Source organism: Chanos chanos, chromosome 1 (genome assembly GCF_902362185.1).
Source record: "Chanos chanos chromosome 1, fChaCha1.1, whole genome shotgun sequence".
NCBI lineage: Eukaryota > Metazoa > Chordata > Actinopteri > Gonorynchiformes > Chanidae > Chanos > Chanos chanos.
In genome coordinates, this window is record NC_044495.1 from 11,842,681 (window position 1) to 11,868,451 (window position 25,771).

The 25,771-nt window shown below is 41.0% G+C and overlaps 1 protein-coding gene across 1 annotated transcript; it reads left to right on the top strand.

The window, feature by feature from the left end:
* Positions 1-1,595: 1,595 nt before the first annotated feature.
* On the top strand, positions 1,596-25,404 carry ddhd1a (DDHD domain containing 1a). The gene is made up of 15 exons (XM_030784023.1): positions 1,596-2,085; positions 2,167-2,358; positions 4,169-4,345; positions 9,760-9,861; positions 13,409-13,537; positions 14,691-14,838; positions 19,837-19,946; positions 20,437-20,543; positions 20,685-20,944; positions 21,282-21,357; positions 22,039-22,188; positions 22,348-22,412; positions 23,270-23,442; positions 24,542-24,715; positions 25,220-25,404. The coding sequence occupies exons 1-15, from the start codon at positions 1,596-1,598 to the stop codon at positions 25,402-25,404; spliced, it is 2,538 nt and encodes an 845-aa protein (XP_030639883.1).
* Positions 25,405-25,771: the final 367 nt, after the last annotated feature.

Below are 25,771 nucleotides of genomic sequence, written 5' to 3' on the forward strand. Positions count from 1 at the left end.
GGTTCCTTCTCTGCATCGGTCTGGTCCCTGGCCTCAAAACAATGACAATAGCGACATCTTGTGGTTATTTCATTTTTTGTTGCTACTCACAAGTGGGTTTTTGACGCGTGATAATGCAAACCCCATAAACGGGCAGTCCAAACGGGATATGAAGTTGTTCTGGAAGCAATAGTCTATATGTTTAATGTGCGTGTGTCTGTGTGAATTTTAGAGAGGCAAAGCAGGTAACATTTTTAACTTATGAAGTGTTTGCTTTTGAGACATGATTATTATCAAGGAAACCTCTTCCTCTGAATAGTTAAATTGAATTTTCTGTGTAATCACTGAAATGATTTAGCCTACTGATAATGAAAAATTTAAGAGTAAAATGTCCAGTATCCAAGTTAACTTTTTCAACTGATTTTGAAAATATTTTGTCAAACATTTTTTCAAAGGTATTTGGTATTCGGGTACATGATATTTACATTTTGTGTATTATATAGGACTGTATTATTAGTATTGTACTACGAAAGCATATTTATTAGAAATATATTACAGCTCCGTAGACATAAAGAGACAACAATTTAGGTCACAAGAAAAATTACAATGTGTCACGCTTACGTGCGCGTTCTCGCCGCCGTACGTACAAAAAAAAAAAAAAAACCCATTGCGTGCTCATGCCATATCGTGCTCATCACGCACTTGTGTTACTACGCCACAGATAGTTAACAAGGCCCAGATAGCGTACTGCAATGAATTACAATTGGACTAGTCGTCATGTTGTTGGCGGAGAGATGGATTCTGAATATTGTAACAACTGGGATTTTCTGTTTTAAATTTGAGTGACTACGCTGGAGAGGACGACACGTAGGAATATTAGGATACACACATATAAGTAATAAGCTATTAGGAATGGCACACTGCGGGTATTTATTCTCTTTAATCAACAAAATTATGCCAGCCTGTTGAGTTCTTTCGTAACGAATTTGAGTTGTATGAACTATAACTGGTGTTCCCATGTTGAAAAATAAAATTCTCAACCCGGTCAAATTTTTCTCCTTTGCCTGGGATTCAGAATGAAAACTACTTCCTCTTCTTACTTCCTTATATGATCACAATTACGAGGCGTAACAGACTTTTACCAGGAGTCAACCATCTTGGTGCAACCCTTTAATGTCTATGCTTGTGTCACCATGCAAACCGGTGAGTTGTTTAGGCTCGAATGAATCTGTGCTTCTTCCGATAGGGAACTGAGGACTGTAGCTTGAATGAGACATTGGCCACAGCCATCTGTCTCTTATAACAGGCCGAGACTAGAGTTTTCAATGACAAGTTCAGGCAAAGGAGAGCCACGCGATATCAAGGCAACTCTTGGATATGTCTTTTCGAGAAAGAGAAAATCCAACTTGCTGACGGGAGGTTCGGTGTTAACATTGACATGTTAACGTAAGATAGCGATGGTCTGCATGCGTGGAATATTCCATAGCCCGGGAGTTCAGATACATAAGTTGGTCAACCAACAGTACATTTATTTAAGTCAGTCATATAATTTTACAGAAAGATAGAGCTTATGACACTGAGAACTGAGGTCGGTATAGCTTGCTTAGCAAGTAGTTATGAGCAGTTTCACGAATAAATCGCACTTCATCGGTCCTCCGCAGAGTCCGGAAAACAGGGGCTCAACTGTTGGCAGTAACAGTGCTTGGGATTTAGGAAACGATGTATATCTTTGCTGTTACGACGAGTCGATCGACAGAGGGATGCACTCGGTACAGCCGGGTCTGGGCAGACACCTGCCGTTGCTTCACCACCATCATGGCCTGGAGGAGGAAGCTTATCCCGGCTGTCATGGTCGCAGTTCAGCGGCAGCCTACCTCGAAACGGGCCACCTGGATTATAAAAGTGAGGGCACTGTCGCCCCTTCGGAAAGCAGGAAGAGGAATCGGTCCAACAGTTCCAGGCACCGTTTCGAGACAGTCACAGAGCTGGGACCCGAGGAAGTGAGGTGGTTTTATAAGGAGGACAAAAAAACCTGGAAGCCTTTTGTTGGACATGATTCCCTGAAAATTGAGATCATGTTTCGCAAATTTTGTGAACTGAATCCTGGCAAGATAAATCGGGACAGATGCTCTGACACAGAGACGACAGATGAAGTAGCAAGTGCGTCCGCAAGAACGGACGGGGTAGAGCGAAGTGGACCATCCCCGGCTGTGCCAAGTACTGTGGCGCAGGCTGAAAGAAGCTACATAGAGTTCCCTGACCCCACGGAGGAAAGGGATGTGTTAGATATTAGTATCAACGTTGAACCGGTGTGTGTCAGGGGAGGACTCTACGAGGTGGATGTCAAAGAAAAAGAGTGTTATCCAGTGTATTGGAATCGTAAGTGCTGATGTTTTGATTAACAGTATCTATGTCAAAACCCCATCCTTGAATGACATGACTTTCGTATCATATAATTTTGTCAGAAATGGTTGTAGTGAACATTCGCATAGTATGAATAGTCCAGGCAGAATACTCTGGTGCCAGATGTTGAATGGTGTTGGTAATCTCTGGGTTTAATTCCTCTGAAGGGCTGAGGCTCTACTGAGATATCAACACAAAGGCTTGGCTATGGATTGAATATTGAGCTGATTAATAGTTGACTGTAGGCTAAGAACTCTTTAAACACACCCTGCCTCTCTGTTTCAGTCTGTGTCACAAAATATCACCCTGTCATTAATTCGCTCACTTTCTCATTCATTCAGGTGTACAGGTTTTTTTTTTCTTTTTCCATTTTGAAAATTATTGCAGTGTTGTACCAAGGAAATATGTGAGAATCAAGACATTGATTGTGTATGTCACTTTCAGTTGTGAAATTTCTGTTTTTTCCTCCATTCCTTGAGGATACGACCAGACACAGTTATTTTGTGTGATAATACCACCAAGAAGTCACTGTCATCCTACCTGTCACTTCATTGTTTGAATTTCTTAGAACAGTGATAAATTATTGACACTGTTCACAAAGCATTCCCTTGTGAATTGACTGGACTCAGTGAGAGGCATGGTTACCATGGGACCCCAGGAGACCTTCGCGATTGTTCTGGAAAGTTCACGTCTAAATGATGTGTGTTTTTTTTTTTTTTTTTTTGAGATTATCTCAGAACCCATAGCCGGCTTATACAGTCTGAGTAAAATCAATTCAGAATGCTCTGAGTAAAATAGATATATCGCCCACATCAACTGTTAGTTGTCTGACCTGACGATCAGTGAGGTCAACTGGTGAATAACTCTTCTGTATTTCTAAAGCAGTCCTGGAGCCAGTGCTTGACGTTTACTGACGTTGACGTTTACTGACACGTGCAGGGTTGTGGTTTTTTTACTTTATTTTATTTATTTATTTTTTTGCATTATAAGTAGGGCAGAAGTGAATAACCTTTGCACCAGCCAGTGATAATTAAGCCTTTTCTTTTTTTTTTTAGAGGTTATGGCCTTTCTGTGATCATGCCATTATGTGTGGTGTGACTGTTAAAAAAAAAAAAAAAATGACACTCGCACAGACCCTCTAAGGACAGTTTTGACTCCACCAGCTCATGAACATCACAAATCACTGAAAAGCCCTTTTGTGTGTCAGTCCCCTACAGCAACAGAAAGCATTACTTAACCTCACTGTCTAGTTAGTTAGTTAGTTAATTAGTGCAGATAATGAATCCCTAAATGGGAAAGTTGGTTTTTCCCCCAGCAGCACGTGCATAAAGAAATAGTGCTGAGGAAACATCACAATCCAGACATGTTTTCTGGAACGGTATAAACAAGACTATTAATAACACAGAAGCTGTGGGCTCTTCACTGTTGGTTGGAGAGCACAGTGATCACTTGATTTTAAAATTAGTAGGATATAGGTGCTCATGACTGGATTTGGGCGCTTGTACTTATCTCTTAAGTGAAGTCAACTGTCTGCTAAAGACACACTGTAAACAATGAAATGTACCATAGAGTGTACGCTCTTTAGGCTAGGCACCTACGGAACACACCTTTTCACCCTGGGCTATATATTTTGTAGTTGATCTAGTGGTATAACTGGTATATTTCTGGTTAAATAAAACACACATACAGTGGTTAGACACCATCACTGTACATGTAAAAAGGAACCAATGTAACATCAGTGAACCTTGACGAAAGATGAAAATCTGTGTTGTTTTATGTGTCACAGAACAGGATCGGATCCCCGTCATGAGAGGCCAGTGGTTTATCGATGGCACGTGGATGCCCATGGAGGAAGAGGAGAGCGACCTCATCGAGACGGAGCACCTGGCCCGTTTCCGGGGGCAACAAATGCAAGACTCCTTCGAGACTGATGTGGTGGCCAAGACGGTGGACAGCAAGGACGGTGAGAAAATGCTGTGTGGGTGGGACAGGGTGGGGATGGCGAGGCAGTTTTGGGCACCGGTGTGTTAGTGAGATAATTACTGTCCACGCAATAAACAAAGAGAGCATTCCAACCCTTGTGGCTTAATACGCAACAAATTTACACTGGTTGTTTTTCCAGTTTAAGATGCACAGAATGCTTTTCATAGTTTTTTTTTTTTTTTTTTTTTTAACATTGTGTTAACGCCTACGTTGTCGCAATTGCTTCCTGTCCTCAAGCACTCTCAAAATGTGTTTATTCAGGTTATCTGTAGATTACATATACACATACTTAAAAATGTTTCATAATAACTCCATATTGTGAGGGTTAGAGTGAGCTGAACACAGGTTAATTTGGTGTGTAACTCCCCCATCCTTAAGATATCCTGTTCGATAAAACAGTCAGGCCACAGCATACAGAACACGAAGAATGGACATTAAATACAGTGTTGAGTTGACAGCTGTAGAATGACTTTTTGGCAGATGTTGTCTGGATAACTTATTGGCTGTGTTAAATGGCTGACACGCACACATCTTGCTGTGAGGGGAAAGGGAGCGCTGACAGCTCCATATGTCATCGCAAATGCTCAGTAGACCTTCTGTGTAAGAAAATGTGGCTTTGAGATTTATCTTTCCGCTGGAGAGTCTGTATGGGAGAATGTCCTTTTATTGGCCTTGTTTGCAGTGTGAGTGGAACTTACTTATAGTTTGTGTATTGCCTTAACATTTAACTTATTAAAAGGTTAAAAGGAGGTATGTCTCCGTTGTGGTCACGTAAAGTCAGAGTGTCACTGGCTTATTGATGTCCAGTGTAATAATCATCTGTTGTATCAGAGAGACTTTTTGACAGAGAGAAAATCCATATTGGCTTCACTGCGTCCCCCTTTTATGATATAATATATATTGTACAGTTGATGAGGCTAAAGTTCTGACAAATCCTCTGAGAGAGACGAGGGTGTGTTAATAAGAGCCAAAACCAGTGGTGTTTTTACATAGCAGATAGGAGGATGTGGTTGACTCCCACAGTGAAGACATAGAAAGCACCGGAAAGGCAATTGTGTCTGGTAAGAGCAGTCATGTGACAGTATTTATCCCAGACCACGACCTGACTCTCTGCAAGGACAAACTGTGTGCTCCCCCTGAAGCCATAGGATGCTTTAAATATCATAAGGCCTGTGTGTGTCTGTGTGGTAAGCCTGAATATCATCAGCTGTTAGACTGTGGCTTTACTAGTCACATGAATGACACAGAAGAAAGAAAAGTCATTAAACCAACCACCAACATACGCACACACTCATACAAACTCAGAAAAATCTCAGTGACTTTTCTTTGCTGTTAAGGTGAATTACTCGTTGTTCAGTGATTGTCGTCTGACTCATTTTCATATATTAATACTCAACATTATCTCTGCTCAGTGCTCTGAGTTCACTTGGCCTGAGAATGGAACTCTTTATCTGAGAAGTACAGGCTTTATTATCACCTACACCACTGTAATTGGAGCCCTGTAATAGAATTTGATTGAAAGCTAAACTCAGTCAGAATTCCAGCATGTTGAGCTTTGAGTCCAGTACCTGAGAGAGTGAGTGTAAAAGCTGCCCCAAGCTGTCTCTTTCCGAGGAACAGGGCAGGTTACGGTTCGCTGAATCCACTGCAACAATGCCTCCCTATTGACTTCCCGAAGGCTAACTCTACAGAAGACATATGGCAGGGGTGTATGGGACTAATGCACCACTGCTGCGTACAGCGTGACTAATTTATCAAGGAGTCATTGTTGTACCAATGTAGTAACGCTGCCCTTATTTGAGAGCTAAAATCTCAGATGTGACTGCAGACTGCAAAACTCTCAGTTTGGAATAAATCTTCCCACAGCAGGAAAATGAAACACTGTTTCATTATTACCTGTCTGATATAAGTAATATTGGCAGATGCTCAAGGTCCCCATGTGTGAGAGTGAATCTGCTGCATTGGTGTGTGTTGTAAAGCTACCTCTTTTGTGTCATAGCTTATTGATTCCTGGCATTTGCGATCTAGAGGGCACTGAAGTAGATTTTGGTGCCTTTACATTGTTATTTTTTACTGAGGCCTTTTGGATAAACTTTGTTTTAGCTTTTGTCTTGAGATCTCAGTGTCAGTCTCTCTGGAGGAGGCACATTCATTAAACAGCCTCATTTTTTCTCTTTTTCTTCTTCTTACCTCACCTCAGCTGTCTATCACTTTGTCTCACACAAAATACAAAATACGTTACTTTAACACGCACACGCACACACACACACACACACACACACACACACACACACACACACTATGGTGTTCATCACTCTCAGGTTAATATATGATTCATTGTCAAATTTGGCAGCAATTGTTTAACCATGGAAGGCTTCCTGAATCCTTACTTATGCCAGGTATCATGGGATCTCCTCAAGCTCCAGTTCGCTCCCTTTCAGTAATTGCTTTTGGTTACAGGAGTGCTTAATCACAGGAAGAGGGTCACAAAGCTACCTCACTTGGGTTTTAACCAAGCTTTCCCAGTCATTTTCACCGGTCAGTGTATAGGAGTTGTCAGACAGATGAATTATATGTATTCTGGCTGGCCTTCGTCACTACTGACTCTTTTCACCGGTCGGTCAGGTTCCGGAAATCAGAATGCAATGTAGTGTCACATGACTTTGTAGGAATCGCAAAATTAGCTGCAATGCCCTGGATTAACCGTTGGTTTGAGGGCAAAATTGTTAATTCTAAATTTTACTTTCCATTAGAAAACAGTGGTATCGGGTCCTAAGGTTTTTAAGTGCACTTCAAGGTAAAATATGAACGTTGAATAGGAATCCCTTGTTTATTAAATGTGATTTGATTTTCATAATGAAAATAGCGAGTGGCTTCGGTGGATTAGCCTGAAGCTTTCTCTCTGACCTAATCTGTTACACACTCATCCCCCCTACCAGATAGACTTCTAGGAGCATTTCCTATAGCTCTGCTTTGAACTGGTTTCAGTTTTTTGTTTTTCAACATATAGGAATAAATGCACTTGTTTCTTTAAATCTTAGAGTGTTCACATACACATGGCTATGAATTCTAATGGAAGTTACTTCATGCTTTTGTGGTTTGGTTTCTGTTGGCGTGTGGTGTGAAGCAATGATAGATTTGATGTGTCTGATCAGGTTTTAGCATTCCGCTAGCACGCTCTATCTGCTAACCTTAATCTCCCAGCCTACAAGCTTTAATCCAGACTGTAACTGGAGCATTATTCCTGAGATTCAGAGTGTTTTGTATTGGCCGTGTCTGCCATCAAATGCACGCCAACATTGAACCAAATGTGGGTCAACCAAACGGTCAAGAGGCATCTTACTCATACCTCTTACTCACATTTAAAAAGGTCACAATGAATTGATGCCGGGTCATTTACAATATATGCAGTAACACAACTAAGCGAGTGGTTTTACGTAGTTTATAAATGTCGCATCGTTACGATTTTTGATTTTTTGTGCCTGTGTTTTGACCTGAGATCTACTCCATGTTAGCATTGTATTATAACCGTCTAGCATAAATGTCAGTTAGCCCTGCAGTATTGCCCAACAACCACTATCCTGTGTAAATATCCAGACTCATGTTTTTACTTTTCTTTGTACTATTTACTCTAAAGAGTGGCTGCTGAATGGCTGTACTTAAACCTATTGTGTATTTGAGGGGAACACTCTGTATATTCGTGTCTCTGTCTCTGCTAACTGCTGGGCCATTGAGAGTAGCCATACTGATGATCTGAGGTAACTGTTGGGCTGCTTCTCCTTGTGACTTCAGCTGAGGCCCTCCTGTTTGTTATTGGTTCCTGTAGATTGCTGAGAGAAGCAGGGGTTTAATTTACCATGAGTCAGACAAAGCAAATGGATGCTTTAATGGATAAAAACAATAGCATGTCAAGGAAGTCTTCACTATTTTTTGTTTGACATGGAAGTTTCTGGACACTTGCTGTCACCCTGTATTGCTATTTCTATTTATCATTTTTTTCCTTTAAGTGTAGAACATGAAATGCCTTCTGTCCCCCTATGGTGTTTTGCTTGAATTGAAATGCACTAATCATGTATTTATTGTTTGTCTGGATTTGAAATTATAGTAATCCTGATTTCTCAGTTCTGTATGAGTAATTTTGTGATGTAAACTGTTCCTCAAAGTAGAGGTAGTCATACAGGTCAGAGAGGTCAGGCAGGCAGGGAGCAGTCCAGTGATGTAGTGAGCTGCAGTGACTGGTGTAATAAAGGTGACTTGTGCCAGAAGCTTTACTCTTAGCGTGACAGAGCTTGTCCTGCTACCAGCGTAGTACTACAGCAGTGGAAGAGCGTGCGTGTCCGCGTGCATGTGTGTGTGTATGTGTGTGTGTGTTTCTGTGTATGTGTGTGTTCAGTTATAACAATGAATATGCACCTAAGGAATGAGAGCTGTGTGTGTGTGTGTGTGTCTCTGATGTGAAAACGCCATCAGTCACTGTCCACACAGGGAAGGAATGCTCTCTAAAACCTAGTGCCCAAACTGTTCTCAGTAATTTACAATGTACTCACATCAGTTAACATCAGTGTCAAATGGACATTTTCATTTTTCCCAAAAATGTGTCTGCTAATCACAACATAACCACCATCCACAGTCAAGAGTTGAAATGTTTGCTGTTTTTCAGGTGTATTTTAAGTGTTGTCATAAGGTCCCTGTAACATTGTCTTGATATGTGAAGAATCTGATATGAAAAAAATCTCCATGTACCTAAATGTGTTGTGTGAAATCATTCATATCAACTGCTTTCATTTCAAGGGTCTGTTCCTAAACAGAGACATATATCATATGCTATTCTCTGGTGGTTCCCCACTGAATAAATCTTACTATAGATGAAATTTTATAATTGTATATCAGCGGAGCAAAAATAAGCTACATTTCTTTTTGAGATTTGAATTTATTTTTTTTTTTAGCTTTGTTCCTTATCTAATGTTATTTTTCAAGATTTAAGACCATGTTTGTGACATTTGAAATAATTGATGATATGTTTGCTAAATGCAAAGACTTTGTCCTCACTGAGATATGTAAATGACAATAGGGTTGTTTTTCATTGTCTCTAGTCCTGGGGATCCACTTTTCAAGGTTATTTTCACAGTAGCCCAGTGCTAACGCCCCTGATTCTACTGAGCAGTGGCTTTGGTGACTGGTGGTCAAGTCAGATCAGGTAACTTTGTGCTTGACTTGAGCAAAACTGTCCTTGGAAGTGGAGTCCTCATGACTAGAGCATGAAGATACTTTAGTTATGGAGCTTGCTCTGTAAGCAGTAATGTTTGAAAACTGCCCCACAGACAGAGGTGAAAAATAGCCTTTTTTGGCACACTGCCGTTATCCTGACCTCTGATTGTTTCTTGGTTTTGTTAGTTCTCTCCCACCTGCCCCCTTTCTATCTTCCATTTCTGTTCAAATGGAGCGGATATCAGACGAGCGCTAAAACCACATGTCACAAGCGAAAACGCTGTCAAGGTACCGTAACCCCAGTCTCTCTATCCTCCAAATGCCTCTAGAACTTAGCTTATGATTGGACTCACTCCTCTTGCCCTTTCTATGTGGGTTCTGCTAGCTCTAGAAGTAGACCCCCACTGTAGTTCTTTTTGAGGAACTAGAAATATTCCAAGAACCAGGCCCGGGGACTTCTCATTCCTCTAAATGGACCTGTCGTTCTTGATTATTGTTGTTCTGACAAGTAGGAGTTCTTCCCTGCTCCATGAGCAAAATTGCCTCTCATTTCATCAGTTTTATTCAAGGGCTCTTACCCCTTTTAGACGATGACTAATAAGGACTTCTTTTTCCTAGAGCTTGGTGTAATTGTTGACCACACCCATAAGGAGTCAGCTTCTTGGCCCTCTTTCTTTTCCAACACTAAGCCTTGTTACAGTCCTCCCTAGCTTTTCTGTGTCACTGCCTTGGCCCTTGTCTAGTAAAGATGCTTTCTTGTGCTTTAGCCTGTATAATTTGAAGACATCCTGTTTTCCTAAATCCCAGGAAGAACATATTGGCAGCAATCTGAATGCAGTGATTTGTCCATTGGGCATAGTAGCTTATTGTTGGCTAAATAATTTCTTCATAGTTATCGAACAAAGCATTCGTTCTGTCAGTCCACGGAGATTATAGCGATTTGGGCTCCATAAATTCTGTCACACTGTTTAGCACTGTGTGTCCCTATACAGGCCATGTTTTGCCCCTTATGGTGCTATGCAAGTAGTGTTTTTGTATGGCTATTTATTGAGTTTACTCACTGTGTGAGAATAATTGGTTTTCTCCTAGACTGACTAATTATAAAAGAAAAAGAAATATTATTATCTAACAATGGCAAGATCTTAAGCCAGTTATATCACAAGACCCAGAATTACACCCCATGTCCCTCCCTCCCATAGTTCTTGGCATTTTTTTCTCACTAAATTCCCTTATTGTAATTTTGCAACCTGAACACAGTAGAGAAAACAGCTCTCAGTGAGCAGACTACACTGGCCTAACAATAGCTCATTTTAACATCCTCCAGCTATTAATTGGAGCAAAGGAGCTTTGCCCTGGTTTAGTGGGGTAATTCCCTGGTCAGAAACTAAGCAAATGCGCTCCCCCTCCCTCTCTCCCTCTCTCCCTCTCTCTCCCTCTCTCCCTCTCTCTCCCTCTCTCTCTCTCTCTCTCTCTCTCTCCCTTCTATCTCTCTCACTTGCCCTCTCTCCCTTTTCTCTGTCTCCCACTCTCCCTCTCTCCCGCGCTCTCTTGCGGATTCTTGTGGAAGAAGTCTCTTGTAAACCTCTTACTTTCTGTGGTTGACTGCTGGAGCTCTTGTGTGCTTTGATCCTGTGATCCAAGTCTACGTAGGCCTTCCCGTCACTGCTAGGCACCTACACTTCAGTCAAACATGTCATCAGCACTACAAACTGTTTCTTTTTCAAAAGAGGTGTATTGCCACCGGCCAAATTACCTCACGCATTTGGAATATACCCGCTGGGGTGCGGCTCTGTTGTTTTCAGACAAATGTTTGACTCAGGTGTGCACTGCTAACACTGTAAAATGGGATAGTCCTCCTCTCCTGATCTGCTTGAATCCATTATTCTTGGTGTAGCAGCTGCTGCTAATGGATGCTGGCCAGTCAGATTAGCTCGGTTCTGTCCAGGAGAACATCCTGTTTTACAGTATCTTAGGTGTGTAGTGATGTGTGCTCCTCGTCCTAATCTCCTGTTGCTTCTGCGTTGGTGCAGTATCTTTATAATTGAGATTTAGAGTCAATTATAAAAGTCAATTACCTCTTGTGATTTTCTTTTACTTAGGAATTAGTTGATTCTCTGCTGTGATAAATGAAAACTGGTATATTTATGCAGCTGTTTTGCATTAGTTCTTTTTATTTCCAAAAAACAAAACAAAAAAAAAACATTAAAAAAACCTACAGGTTCTGCAGACAGCATCCTCCAGGAAAACTTACATGCACCAGAGACAACAAAATGGAACTATACCAAGACTTGTAGGGTTAATCAGCACAACCACTGATTGTCATTCATTGTACATGTTGGGGCCCAATTCTCTTTTCCCTTGGCTGGGCTCAGAAGAGAACATAATCAGGCGGGATGAATGCCCTCACTGGTCCAGAGATAAACACAGCAAGGCTTTCAGTGCACCCGACCATGTGACTGGTCCAAAGGCATTCCACCCCCAACACCCTACTCAGATGCCTTCAATTAGACAGATGAATAGGAAGGGAAAGAGAGGCTGATGCAGGTCCGGTAAGCATAGGCACTCTTCCACACGACTCTGTTGGCCTGCCCGTGGTCCTGACGAAACAGGTTTATGACTGATTTCTATTTCAAAGACGAGCGTGCGGGAGAGCACCGTGATGTCTGTGTGAAGTGGCCTGCAGCAGTCTCATTCATATCATTTCACTCTCCTGTAAGGCACTGAGCCAGGACATTCAGCTCAGAGGAGAATCCTGAAATAGAAGCAAAGTCCAACACACATACACTCACTCACACACACACATACACACACACTCACTCACACACACTTTACCCTTGTGGTGTGTGATCAATTGTGAGATAGGGCACAGGGAGTATGGTATGTTGTCTTAAACGTGGACACCAGTAAAAGCCAGATTGCTAAATGCAAATTGAGTGATCTAAATTCCTTGCACATATTGCCAAACTATTCATTTAGTTCAGCAAATTTTCATCTAGTTCAGCAGGTTCATTTAGGGCAAAATTCTCTATCTGTCAACATTTTTGCTGGTAGGTGACTGACTACTAACATGCAGTTTCAGAGAGTGAAAAAGACTACATTTCTCACAATACAGGCTTTAACATCAGCCCCTTACGCACCTGGCGTCTGCCCCTCTTGTCTTTTTGGACGGGACTCCAGCTGCCTGTTTAATCTCAGTTACTCAGACTCAAAGCACAGCCTGTCTGGTCGTGAAACATTCTTCCCATGCTAGTTAGCTGAGTACAAAGGGCATTTCTTAAACTCCTTCCAAATTCTCGCTCATACGATCCCCTCACCCAGTTTCATTTATTTTTCCATGTCTTTCCATGTTTTCTGGGGAAGGAAGAAAATAAGAGTGAAAGTCTGACGTTTAATTTCACTCTTTATGCGTGTAGTATTTCAGTTCCTACTTGGCACATTTCTATGCATTCTGGCACTATTAGCGGCTGCCACTGAACCTGGAAAATGGACCCGTGTGATAAGTCCTTTGCGATATAGTCAGCAGAATTTCAATACGACAGTTTCCCTCGGTGCCAGAATGTAGAAAATGACCGTTAGTCAAATGGTACCAGGTATGAACGGAAATACTAAAACAACATGCGTTTCTGCTTCTCCTGCTCTGCTGTCTGTAGTCCGATCAAGTCCCATTCAAACTCAAGATCATGTCATTGCGTAATTGCCTTGCATGTGGTGTGAAATATTCAGTCGTTTCTTCTGTTGTCTTTTCTTCCACTCTGTCCGTTTTCTCACACTCCATCTCTCTCCTCCTTCTCCTCTCATTCTCCTCTCTTTTTTCCTCTCCTCTGCCACCTTGCAGCTGTCCATAGTCTAAAACTGAGTCGGAGTCATGTTGACTGGCACAGTGTGGATGAAGTCTATCTCTACAGTGATGCCACCACCTCAAAAATTGCCCGAACTGTCACCCAGAAACTGGGCTTCTCCAAAGGTCAGTGTTCCCCTCTTTAAAGCACCCACTCCAGAGAAATGTAAGGTTATTCTGCTTATGTTTCTGATCAGTTCTTTTATAACAATGTTTCATGTTCAGGCCTTTTGTGCAAGTGGAAGGAAATGTTTCAAGCACTCAGGGCGTAAAACTTTTTGATGCCCGTACATATTGAAGTGTATGTATTGATGTGAATTTTTAGATTCTCATGTTTATACTGGCAGCCTGTTTTCTGCTTTATGAATCATCTCCAGATATAATGTACAATTGTCCCTGATTACAGCTCTGTTTATACTTTGTTTATGGAATGACTTCTTTCCATGAAATCGATGGTAAACATGCTTAGTGATGTGTTTTTTTTAATTCAGGATCAGTGCTCTACAAATTCTTTTTCGTGTGATCGGACATCTTGCTCTTAGCTAATGTGGATCAGTGACTGAGTGGCCACAAGCTAGCACAGCCTCTTCTGACACACAAACCTACAGAGGGAAAAATCCTTTTACCTCTGTCCTCAGACGTCTATCCAAATTTTCAATGGTGGCTAGTGATGACTTGTAACTGTGCTATAATTAGGGCCACTGAACCATAGTCGGTGGCCTAGAATCCAGTCTCAATACTGATTCAACTGTCATTCTGTAGTAGATTTCATTTTTGCTGTGCAGTACTTAGACATCTGAGATTGTAAATTTGCTGTGATCAGGTTGTACAAAAGTAAATGTCTGACTTAAGAAGACAAACCTCTCCACCTCTGAACACTGATTCAGTGTGAAATATTGCTTCTATAAGACTGGTTTTACCACAATTAAAATTCATGTTCAAAAAGAATGTGAAAGATGAAATGATATATTTAGGCACTCTTTGTACAAAGTGTTAGAACACATCCAAAAAGAAAAATGACATGCAGAAATGTGTACTTACACCCTCTGCTTTCAAGAGTAGGCTTGTTCTTTAGAGATTATAATATGCTCTGAACTGTGATTGTTACAAGCCATGGCGATTCTTACTTTACCATTTTTGAGCCTTGTATTTTTTTTTCTAAAAATTGAAGATATCATCACCACTTTGGCCTGTCAGAATAAATGATAATCTCAATAACAGTGTTTGTTAAATGAATAAGTGTAAGTGTAAAGTATATTTTGGTATGTTTTGGTCCTAGCCTCCAGCAGTGGCACAAGGTTGCACAGAGGTTATGTAGAGGAGGCATCTCTGGAGGATAAACCTCCACAGACAACACACATTGTGTTTGTGGTGCATGGCATTGGACAGAAGATGGACAAGGACCGTATCATCAAGAACACTGGCATGTAAGCAGAACGCGCTTCTCTCTCTCCTCTGTTTCTGTCTCTCTCTCTCTCTCTCTCTCTCTCTCTGTCTCTCATACACTCACTCTTTCTCTGTCTGTCTCTCTGTCACTCTCTCTCACACGCTCGCTCTTTCTCTGTCTGTCTGTTTTTCTGTCTGTCTGTCTCTCTCTCACACTCACTCTTTCACCCTCTGTCTGTCTGTTTCTTTCTCTTTCTCTCTCTGTCTCTCTCTCTCTGTCTCTCATACACTCACTCTTTCTCTGTCTGTCTCTCTGTCACTCTCTCTCACACGCTCGCTCTTTCTATGTCTGTCTGTTTTTCTGTCTGTCTGTCTCTCTCTCACACTCACTCTTTCACCCTCTGTCTGTCTGTTTCTTTCTCTTTCTCTCTCTGTCTCTCTCCCTCTGTCAGTGATGCACAAACACTGTGTAAAATAGGTACAAAAACAACAGTTGACCAGATTTCTTTCTGGATGCCAAGTCAAGGCCATGTGTGTGTTTTTTCTTTTTATTTTGCATAATGATTTGACTAATCTATTCTGCTCAAATGGAGAGTAAGAGAAAAGGAGTACTAGGAGAGGACCAGTCCCTCTAATACGTATTTAACCTGATAATGGTTTGTGACTCAGCATATATAGCACCTCCCCCTATACTTTTCTCCCATATGCTTTAAATGTACTTGGCTGCCCTCTCTTAACATTTGAGCACTGGATTTCAAGAAGATCAAATTGCAGACTACATGGAATTGATTCCTTTTCTGAGTACGTAAGAGAGTCATACTGCAAAGTGCACGGGACTTGATTTATGCATTTCTACATGCCTGACCTCATAGAGAAATGCACTTACGGCTGTGGGATGTGTGTTGTGTTGTTGTATTTTTTGGTAGGTGTCATACCTGTGTCCTTTAAACGGTTGCTAGATGAAGGGGAGTTGAACATGTATAAAAGTAAAATCCAATAAGAGTAAATGAGGAGTCTGTCTTCATAATACCCTTATTACTAATCCAGTTGTGCTGTCTTGGATTAGGAGTCATTTACACACACTCTAAGGAATGCAGTACAGCAGTGTAAGTGGGTTTTACAATAAGGTGATGCCAGTAATTTTCCATTCGCATTCATGAAGCAGTTTGTGTCTCACCACTCTTATTCAAAACAACATCAATTACATGTAACCATTTATACCTGGGCCTTTGGGCTTTGATTTGAACCATTCCAAACTTTTCAGTCCTACATACACTTTACTGTACTGAACACAGCATTTGAAGTTCTGTTTTGTGTCTATTGTCCTTTATGTTTCTACCTGGTGTATTAGATTCTCAAAAAGCTGACCTTTGAAAGGGACTCTTTCAGGTGGAAGGGATGGTTGACTTGTTTACAGCAGGGTAGGTTCCAGAAAGGTTTTGCTGACACATAATCGCAGACTTTTCCACATGAGATGTGAAGTTTGTTCCTCTTTCTTTGAACAATGTCAGTTGTGTCTTGTGGTCGCCTGGTACAAATAAATATGATCCAGAATAGGTTTTGACTGTATACTGATTCACTGCAGGAGAACACAGTGATAATGTGAGAAGCGTTCTCTATAATGAATCTGTCTGTGTTTAAAATTCCTATGCCTCGTGTTTCCTCTGGGTTTATTCGGGCAGATTCATTGTAAATCTTAAACGTAGGGCTGCCCCCTAATAGCTGACCAAACCGTTAGTCGATAAGAAGAGTCTTAGTCGACCAAGTTTTCATTGGTTAGTCTCAGAAATAAAAAGGTTGTTATATGACCAGAATAAAGTCATAATTTTATAAGATAAAAGTCAAAATATTGGGAGAATAAAGTCGTAATTTTAGGCTACCTGTTATTTTAGGGGAAATGTCAGAAGAGCAGCCTGCCGCCTGCCTTAAAATGAGGAACATGGAGCATCTTGTGAAATCATACTTAAGTGTAGGTTTCACAAATAACGAAATACTTAATCTTTTGGCACATCAGCACCACGTTATCATAAGTATCAGGACGTTGAAAAGATTGAGCAAAAAAACGGCCTATTCCAAAGAAAGAACAACATGAACTTGGAGGAAATTGCCTCTAGAATCAAGTCATAATTTTACAAGAAAAAGTCGTAATAGTATGAGAATAAAGTCATAGTTTTGAGAGAAAAAGTCATAATATCGCGAGAATAAAATTGTAATTTTACACTACGTGTTATTTTAGAGGGGAAATATCAGAAGAACAGCCTGTCGCAATGTGGTGCTGATGTGCCAAAAGATTAAGAATTTTGTTATCTGTATTAGTATAAGTATTTTGGATTTTGATAGCTTTGGCTATCCAGTTTAGAAACCGTTATGGAGTGCAAGCTATGCTGTGGTCCTAATTTAATTTTACACTTCAGTTTATTCCAATTTCTTCCTTGTGCACATAAAAGCAGGGAAACTGTTAACAGAATTTCCGTTGTTATCCTGTTTTTAAAAGTTTTGATGGGTAAATCAAAAAAGTGTCATTCGGACAGAAACTATTGACGCCTATAAAAGGAGTAGGTCTGGTCCTGCTAGATGGTTTTCTCCGATTTCCTTGCCCACTCGCCGTGAATCCAAAGACAGTTGTCAAAGAGAGAGAGAGAGAGATGGTAGCCATTGCTCTGTGCACGTGCTAGTAAACTTTATATTTAACTGGCTGATTATTATGGTTTTGTATTTCTCTGTAATGTAGCATAGTCTTAACAGTGTTACTCAGCCCTGGAATTCAGACCATTTTTCGATGCCCCAAAAATATATATATTTAAATAATTAAATTAATATTATAAATCCGTGATGACTAGTCGACTAATGGCTTGAATTAACGACTACTAGTCGACTAAGAAAATCTTTGGTTGGGGGCAGCCCTACTTAAAAGCTAGGCTGACTCTGCATTTTCAAAGAACAACTATGTCTTTTAAATCGCACCTCATTGGAACTTTTGATCTATTTTTGGTTACTTTATATTTTGTGAGGTAATTGGTTTTCACAAGGATTTGGAGTTATCTTGACTTACTCAGGGTTTCAGTGTACAGATGTATGTGGTCTTCCAACCTGATGGTTTCTAAAAAAAAAAAAAAAAAATAGAAAAGAAATTGCAGAGGTCTTTGCAGAATGTGATGTTTGCCAGCTGGAGGCTTTAGCATCTGCTGTCTGACCAAGGCTTAGAGTGGTAAGACGGTAAAGTAGACCAATCCAGGCCTCGCCTAAGCCCCAACCCCTACACAACATAGATTAGCCACTTCTCAGCAATAAAGAGACAGGAGCATTACCATCATGTCCATTTTCTCTCTTTCACTCTCTCACGCTCTCCTAACCCTTTATCTGCCTGTATTCAGTTTTTTTCCCGTTGTTTTTTTTTTTTTTTCTTGTTTCTCACGCGTACTCTGACCCTGTATCTCCACTTTCTTTTCTTTTCTCATCCGAAATCATTGCCAGTTTTTCTTCCTCTTCTCATCCTGTCTCGTGCTCTTGTGTTCGCTCCCTCCCTTTCCCCTACCCTGGAGAAACTGTTTTGCTTTCATCTTTAAAAGATTTCAAAGCTCAACATAAAGTTGAATTAAAGTTGATGTGTCTAACTTCGTTCAGTTTAATTCAGCTGACTTAATTTGAGCCCTTTCTTTGCATAGCAAGATTACTTTTCTGTCTGAGGCGGGGAATTATCTCCTCGTATTTTCACAGGAACCAAATGTTATGTGTGCTAAATATTCATTACAGAAGTGAAGACATATGTGAAGCTGTAGGGTACTCTTGAATCACACTTCACAGACAGTAGCCGCAGAGTGAGTTCTCAGTGAGAGACCCTTGATGAGTGTGTGATCTTGAGAAGAGTGGATGAATAAGAAACTTTGCCATATGTACGAGTATGAACCACCGGGAGTGTTTAGAGGAAATACAGCTCTGAGGTCCTTCGTGTCTGTTGGCCAAGGGAAACCACAATGACCCACCCACAGTGATCCGCCCACATTATGACATCACTCTGCTGTGAGGCTGGCTAACTGTAAACTGTGTGTGTGCGCGCGCGTGTGTGTGTGTGTGTGACTGCCGCGTCACAGTTCACTTAAAGGCCAATGACGCTCCTCAATTGTCGTGTCAACATCAGCCTCTTTTTCTCTGTTTACTGTTGTCCGTTAACAGCAGCTGCCAGTCCATCAAGGGTGTGTATTTGTGTGGGGGTGTGTGTGTTTAGAGGAACAAGGTCATTGAACAGTGAAATTGACTTAACCACTCTCAAACAAAAGCTCTTTAAAGAGGTGAAAGAGGTAAAGAGGGAGTTTTCGTAGGTTCACCAGATGGAGCGATTCACTGTTTCACTCACTGCATAGCACATTACAGCTGAGCACTGACTCACCAGGTTCCTCTAGGTCTTTCCTTTAGAACAGAATAAAAATATCTTACTGACACAAGGCCACAAGGTTAATGAAGTCATCCCTAATAATATAAAAACCTGCCCCAAAAGTGAAATTTGATTAAGATTAAGCCTTTTACTCATTCTATTAAATGATCACACAGTTCATTGTAGGAACTCCTTTCCTTTCTTAGGCTGTGTCATTCTATTTGTCACCACTTCATTCTTTTTATTTGACTGTTTTCTTTTGGATTTTTTTTTGTGTGACTTTGGTTATTCACAGCTACAGTTTTGTGAATGACTCATATCAGTGAATGAAATCATATTAGTTGATCAACAGCAGTGAAATCGATCAGTTGATCAAGTTTCTTTGATGAATAGCAGATAAAGTGTGGATAAAGGGAAGAAACCTGTTGCACTGCAGAAATAACTCCGCTCTTTATCTTTCAGTAACCTGCAGGTATAAGATAAAAATTAATGTGCAGGAAATACAATACTATGTGATAATATACCGTTTACTTTTTCACCTACTGTGGCATGTCCTGGTCAAAAAGTTGTAAAATACACTAACACTTTGTGTGTTTGTCTTCATATTTGTGTGTGTGTGTGTGTATGTGCGTGTGTGTGTGTACTTGTGTGTTTGTGTGTATAACAGGATGAGGGAAGCTGTCAGAAAGATGGAGGAGAAACATTATGGAGATCACACAGAGGAGCACGTGGAGTTTTTACCAGTGGAGTGGCGTTCTAATCTGACTTTAGACGGAGGTAATACAGCACCTCTGATTTATTGGGCTGTCCGCCCCCCGTCCGTTCAGTCCAGAGAACTTCAATTGCCTTCAGCACAGTGGGGCCGATGCACACTATCAGACGGCTTTTAAAACCGCAAAAAATCTAGGTCACCATCGCGCCGTCTCACATGAGTGATTTCATTAGCCAATACTTTTCACTTTGTCTATTGAATCTCTATCTCCCAGCTGCAGCCCTGGGAACCTCATTTTACAGAATATGTTCTGTCTAATTCAGCACAAATGCAACTAATTCAACTAATTGAACGATTTGCTGATGATGGGTGCTAGGGCTACCACAAAAACGTTATGTGAACGGGGTTGCCAGTACAGAAGTTTAGGCTGCCGTGTTTGCCTTCTGTTTTAAATTAAACAAGTAAAGTTCTAAGCGGTTTTATATTTGGTTAATTGTGCATGCGTGACAAGGAGTGAAACTTTGGTGTGGTAAAAAGTATTTCTCTGGTTCATAGACACGGTTGACTCCATCACCCCGGATAAAGTGCGAGGACTGAGAGATCTCCTTAACAGCAGCGCCATGGACATAATGTACTACACTAGCCCACTGTACAGAGATGAGGTACACACACACACACACACACACACACACACACACACACACAGTGATTTCAAGTTATCCAGAGTTGGCTTAGTTTGATTTTTATTTTATTATTGCCCCTCTAAACTGGTAGTAAATCATCAGTTTTTCTCCTCTCTTCAGATCACCAAAGGTCTGACTCAAGAGCTGAACAGACTCTACACACTGTTTTGCCAGCGGAACCCTGAGTTTGAGCAAAAGGGCGGGAAAGTGTCCATTGTCTCTCACTCTCTGGGTTGTGTGATCGCCTTCGATATCCTGACGGGCTGGGATCCTGTACGGTTCTGTCTGCAGGTACAGCAGGAGCTGGATGAGAAGGTCTTATGCTGCATGAGCAATGAGCAGCGCCACCTACTGGAGCAAGTGCAGATGACACGACAGAGGTACTACAGCTGTGAGAGTGAGAATGAGAACGAGCAGCTGGTCTGTTCAATTAGACATGCCATCCAGCACTCGGATCCTTTTCATACTGAAAGAAAAATAAACACTGTAACTTAAGGTTTCTCTGGGAAAAAATGAAATAAACCTTTTTCATTGTCATTTTGGTCTCAAATGTTTACATTTAGTCAGTTTTGCAGCAGCTTGTCACATATTTGGTCACAGAAATTAAACATATGTGTGAAGACCCGATACTGTGTTTCTGAAAGTTATGTCTACCTCTTTTTTTGGTTTTTGTCTGAGGTAATCTGATGTGTTTTGTTTCTCCTCTTTCTGCACCAGGTTACTAGAGCTAGAAGATCAACTCCAAGGTCTGGAGGCATCCAAACCTCTGGCCCCTCCAGTCCTAAAGTTTAAGGTATAATACAGTGAAGTCAGCATCATCTACATCTTTAGTAAATCTTAATAAAAGTGCTAGTCACATCATGTAGCTCAGTTAGCTATGTGAGTTAGCTTAGTTGGTGGCGTAAGTAATCTCAATATCTTCTTTAGTTTGTCCACTGTCTTCTGAAACCTCAGTCTGACTGTGAGCAGGCAGTAGGTTGTCATGCTGCCTTCACCTTTTACTGTTCTGGAAGGCATGATAGTCAACAGTTTTTACTAGTCACTCAGAACATGAAAGCTTAGTCAAGTTTATATAACTTTATTTGGTTTTGTGTTTTAAATTCAGTATGTCCTGTTCCTTGCAAGTCTACACAATCTAACAAGCAGATGGTGAACTGTGTTTTTAGTATACTGTACTGTGCACAGTAGATTCCCCAGTGCTGATTTCCTTTTTTACCCTGTATATACATATATATATATGTATGTATACACACACACACACACACACATACATATATATATATATATATATATATATATATATATACACACACACATACATACATACATACATACATACATACATTTTATTTCCATTACACTTGCTTGTAATAGGTTGCAGGTTTTGTTACATTTACAGTGGTTAGTGTATATTATAGTTCAGTTAGCACTGAGTGCTGTATATCATGCAGTGTGTACTCTGTTTTTGTTCCAGGTGGAGAATTTCTTCTGTATGGGTTCTCCCTTGGCAGTGTTTCTGGCGTTGCGTGGGATTCGACCGGGGAACAGCGGACAACAAGACCACATCATGCCCAAATTCATTTGCCAACGTCTTTTCAACATCTTCCACCCTACAGACCCTGTGGTGAGCTCCTCTGCTTTGTCTCTCAGAGTTTTCAAACTTCTGTCACATTTCATAGTCTGTTAGAGAACAGAATGCAGTGCAGGTACTGACTCCCTCCCCTTCTCTCTTTTTCTGTGTGTGTATGTGTGTGTACGCGCCTGTGTGTGTGTGTTTCTAAAGGCTTACAGGTTAGAACCGCTTGTTCTGAAACACTACAGCAATATAGCACCTGTGCAAATACACTGGTAAGTCTCTTACACACACACACACACACACACACACACACACACACTCATGATGTGTACAGTAACAGCAGAATGCTGTGTCATATTTGCATAGCTGGTTTTAGTAGTTTTTTTGCATATCACTTACTTTTTACAATGAATAATACTGTCCTTCATCAATACATTTGCTGTTTAGGAATTCAGCTGAATTCGCCTTTTCTGCAAAGTGCTTCCTATTGCGTATGTTGTAACAATGCCAGTTTGCCATTCCTTACACTGCCAGGTATTAATAAAGAGGTTTTACAATTCAACTCAAGACAATTCAAGACAATTAGTGGCACAACAAAGTATGGTTTGTGCAAAATTGTTTTTAACATCGTAAAAGACTGCATTTTAAAACAGTAGGCTTGTTTGTATGTGGTGTGTGTGTGTGTGTGTGTGTGTGTGTGTGTGTAATGTATGCATGTGTGAGACGTGTCAAATTTTACTGGTTAAATAAAGCTTCTGTTGTTTTTTACATTTCCTTTGAATTGTTTGGTTTCAGTCTACTGTAAGATATGTAAACATAATTTGTATATATTTTGGGTTTTTTTGAATATGTAAAACAACGAGCATTAGTTGATATACTACCAGTATTTTAACATGTCACAGATCTTGACATGGCTTTCTGTGCGCTTAATGAATTATCATACACAAAGCGCTTGAATAAATTTGTCCCCATGTTGGGGGATTCAATAAAAATAAACCATGAATATAATGTGCTTTATTTTAGGTGCCTTAAGAAAACTCACAAAGGAGTCTCATACCCTGTAAGAACTGTGCTGTTCAGTTTTGTGGATGATATTCATCTTTTTTTTCTTTTTTCTTTTTTTTTTAAGGTGGAACACAACCAACCCCACTCCTTATGATGAGATCAGACCCACCTTTCTGAACCCAGTAAAGGAGCCAACATCCGATACAGAGAGTATTCCCAGTCCCAGTACGTCTCCCGTACTGGCCCGAAGACACTACGGAGAATCCATTACCAACCTCGGCAAAGCCGGCATACTGGGTACACACACAGCCTCATGTCTTTAACCTTGGAACTTTTACAATTAAGGAGTTATGTCAACACTACTAGTCAGACAAGGAACTGGGCCCATGTCATAATTTGTAACACTGATACACTACCAACATGTCATGATAACTCTAAGTTTTTACAGAATGGTGAAAACAGGAAAGTCAGTTTGCTGGGACTTGTCAGACTAAAAAGAAGAATTTAATTTGGGAATATTCAGATGTAATCAGTTGTATATTTTTTAAATAACTTAAATTCACTTTGGAAAAAATGTCCACAAGTTCCTCTGCTTGGAATGAAGCTGTTTTGTGAGAGTGCAAAGCTTGGCCTATCAGCTATGTTCCTGAAATGACCAGGACTGCGAGCCACATTACTGCCCTCTTGTGGCATTTATTGGAATCGTGTCCTTCTCTTGTTCTTTCCAATTAATGTCAAAGGTACAGTAAGTACCGACATCCTCTCTCATTGCCAAAGACATACAACAGAATCAAGCCAAGGAAAGTGAACGGTACAGCTGTTCTCAGCAGTTCCTTTAATGGTCTGATCTTCTGTAGAATTGCCCTGCAATGCAGCACTTTCCAGATTTACTGTGGCCAGCAGTTTTTTACAGGGGGAAATACCACTGTGTTATTAGTATCAAACTGCTGCTTCATACAGTCTGTCTTTCTCATTGTTCACTGCTATTTGGCCTGCTCCTCTAGGCTGATCCTGTCTGGAAATAAACTCATTAAACAGGGAATGATTATGATTGGTGCATAACAAATGACATTTAATCGTCATCGTCGGATGACATGTGGAGGATAGAACTGCCTCTTACAGAAACATTAGGTTATAAATTTGACTAACTATTCTCACAACCAATCACTGACTGAAAGGATCAGCACTCAAGAAAATGTTTGTCTTCCTGTTCTTGTTTGACCACCCCCCACCCCCCCAGGAGAAAACTTCCTGTTATCATTCTCTCTCTTACATGGCATTGGGTTTCGTTCTGTAAAAGGCAACAGGGATTGTGACAGTCTAGTCTAGATGGACATGGTGTTGACTGATTGGGTGGTAGATGGTGTTGATTGGTTATCTTGTTGTTTTGGAGCAGGTGCTGCCAGCATTGGGAAGGGAATTGGAGGGATGCTGTTTTCACGCTTTTCCCGTTCAAGCAGTCAGCCGTCAGGGGTGGATAGTGGGGTGGTGGAGAGTGAGGAGAAGAGCCAGTCAGCCTACGGCCTCTCCACCATGTCCCAGTCCACCTCCACCATTATGGACACCACAGGTTAGGAGCTACAGCTCTACAATGAAACTTTGCCAGGAACTCTCGCCTGCTTTTAACGAATAGATGGGAGTGTCGCAAAATTCAGATGTAGTGCGTGTCCCATATTTGAATATTTTATGACTGATAAAGCCATCCTGTATGTATTGTGCTGCTGTGCTTTGAGGGGTTTTTTTGGTCTCCATTTTAAAAGAACACCTTGTCACTTACAGTCACCTTTTAAACTATTGGACTCAATTTGGTAGCTGATAACAGGAGTGAGGAGTTGTCTACAGCTTAAAAGTCATTGATTGTTTCTGAATTATTTCTTTGTCTGATGTGCCGTTAATGGTAAACTTTTCTGTCACTCACTACAGTTAAGGACATGCCGTTGTATGCAAGCATTAGCAGTTTTTTCTCTGGATTCTCTGTATATAAGAGCACTGTACATAACATTCCCTTTTGTGTGTGTGTGATGAGTCTTCTCTGTCCATCCAGACTGACTGTGCGTTGTGTGCTGTGTTACAGTTGAGCTGGAACATCGCATCGACTACGAGCTGAGGGAGGGTCTTGTGGAGAGTCGCTATTGGTCGGCAGTGACGTCACACACTGGCTATTGGACATCTCTCGACGTGGCACTGTTCCTGCTGACCTTCATATACAAGCAACAGAGCTCAACTCAGTCTACTCAAGACAATCCTGACCCCGAATAACACACACACACACACACACAATAACGCACCTCTCACATAAAACGGCTCCCAAAATTGTTCCCAGCTTTCCCTGTTACACTCATCATAGTGCTTCACTGTCATACTATAACTTGACATTTCCACTGGACTGGAAATGACTGTATGAGGACTCCTAAGATCTGAGTGATCTCCTGAACTGACGCCTTTGACGGCGTTAAAGCCTCAAGAACCATTGCGTCCTTTCTCCTTTACCCCTCTGTGCTGTTCTTTGGGGGAAGCTGGGCTTTGCAAAAACCAGCATGATTTTGAATACGTCCTTTCACTCAAACGCACACAAACACAGAGAGCATTTGTCTGTACTTCTGCCTCTGCCTTCCCTTTTCCCCTA

Coding starts and splice junctions, on each gene's coding strand:
- ddhd1a (XM_030784023.1), top strand. CDS start 1,596: ATGAGCAGTTTCACGAATAAATCGCACTTCATCGGTCCTCCGCAGAGT. Junction 19,947..20,436: donor TAATCTGACTTTAGACGGAG/GTAATACAGCAC, acceptor TCTGGTTCATAG/ACACGGTTGACTCCATCACC. Junction 22,413..23,269: donor GCACCTGTGCAAATACACTG/GTAAGTCTCTTA, acceptor TTTTTTTTTAAG/GTGGAACACAACCAACCCCA.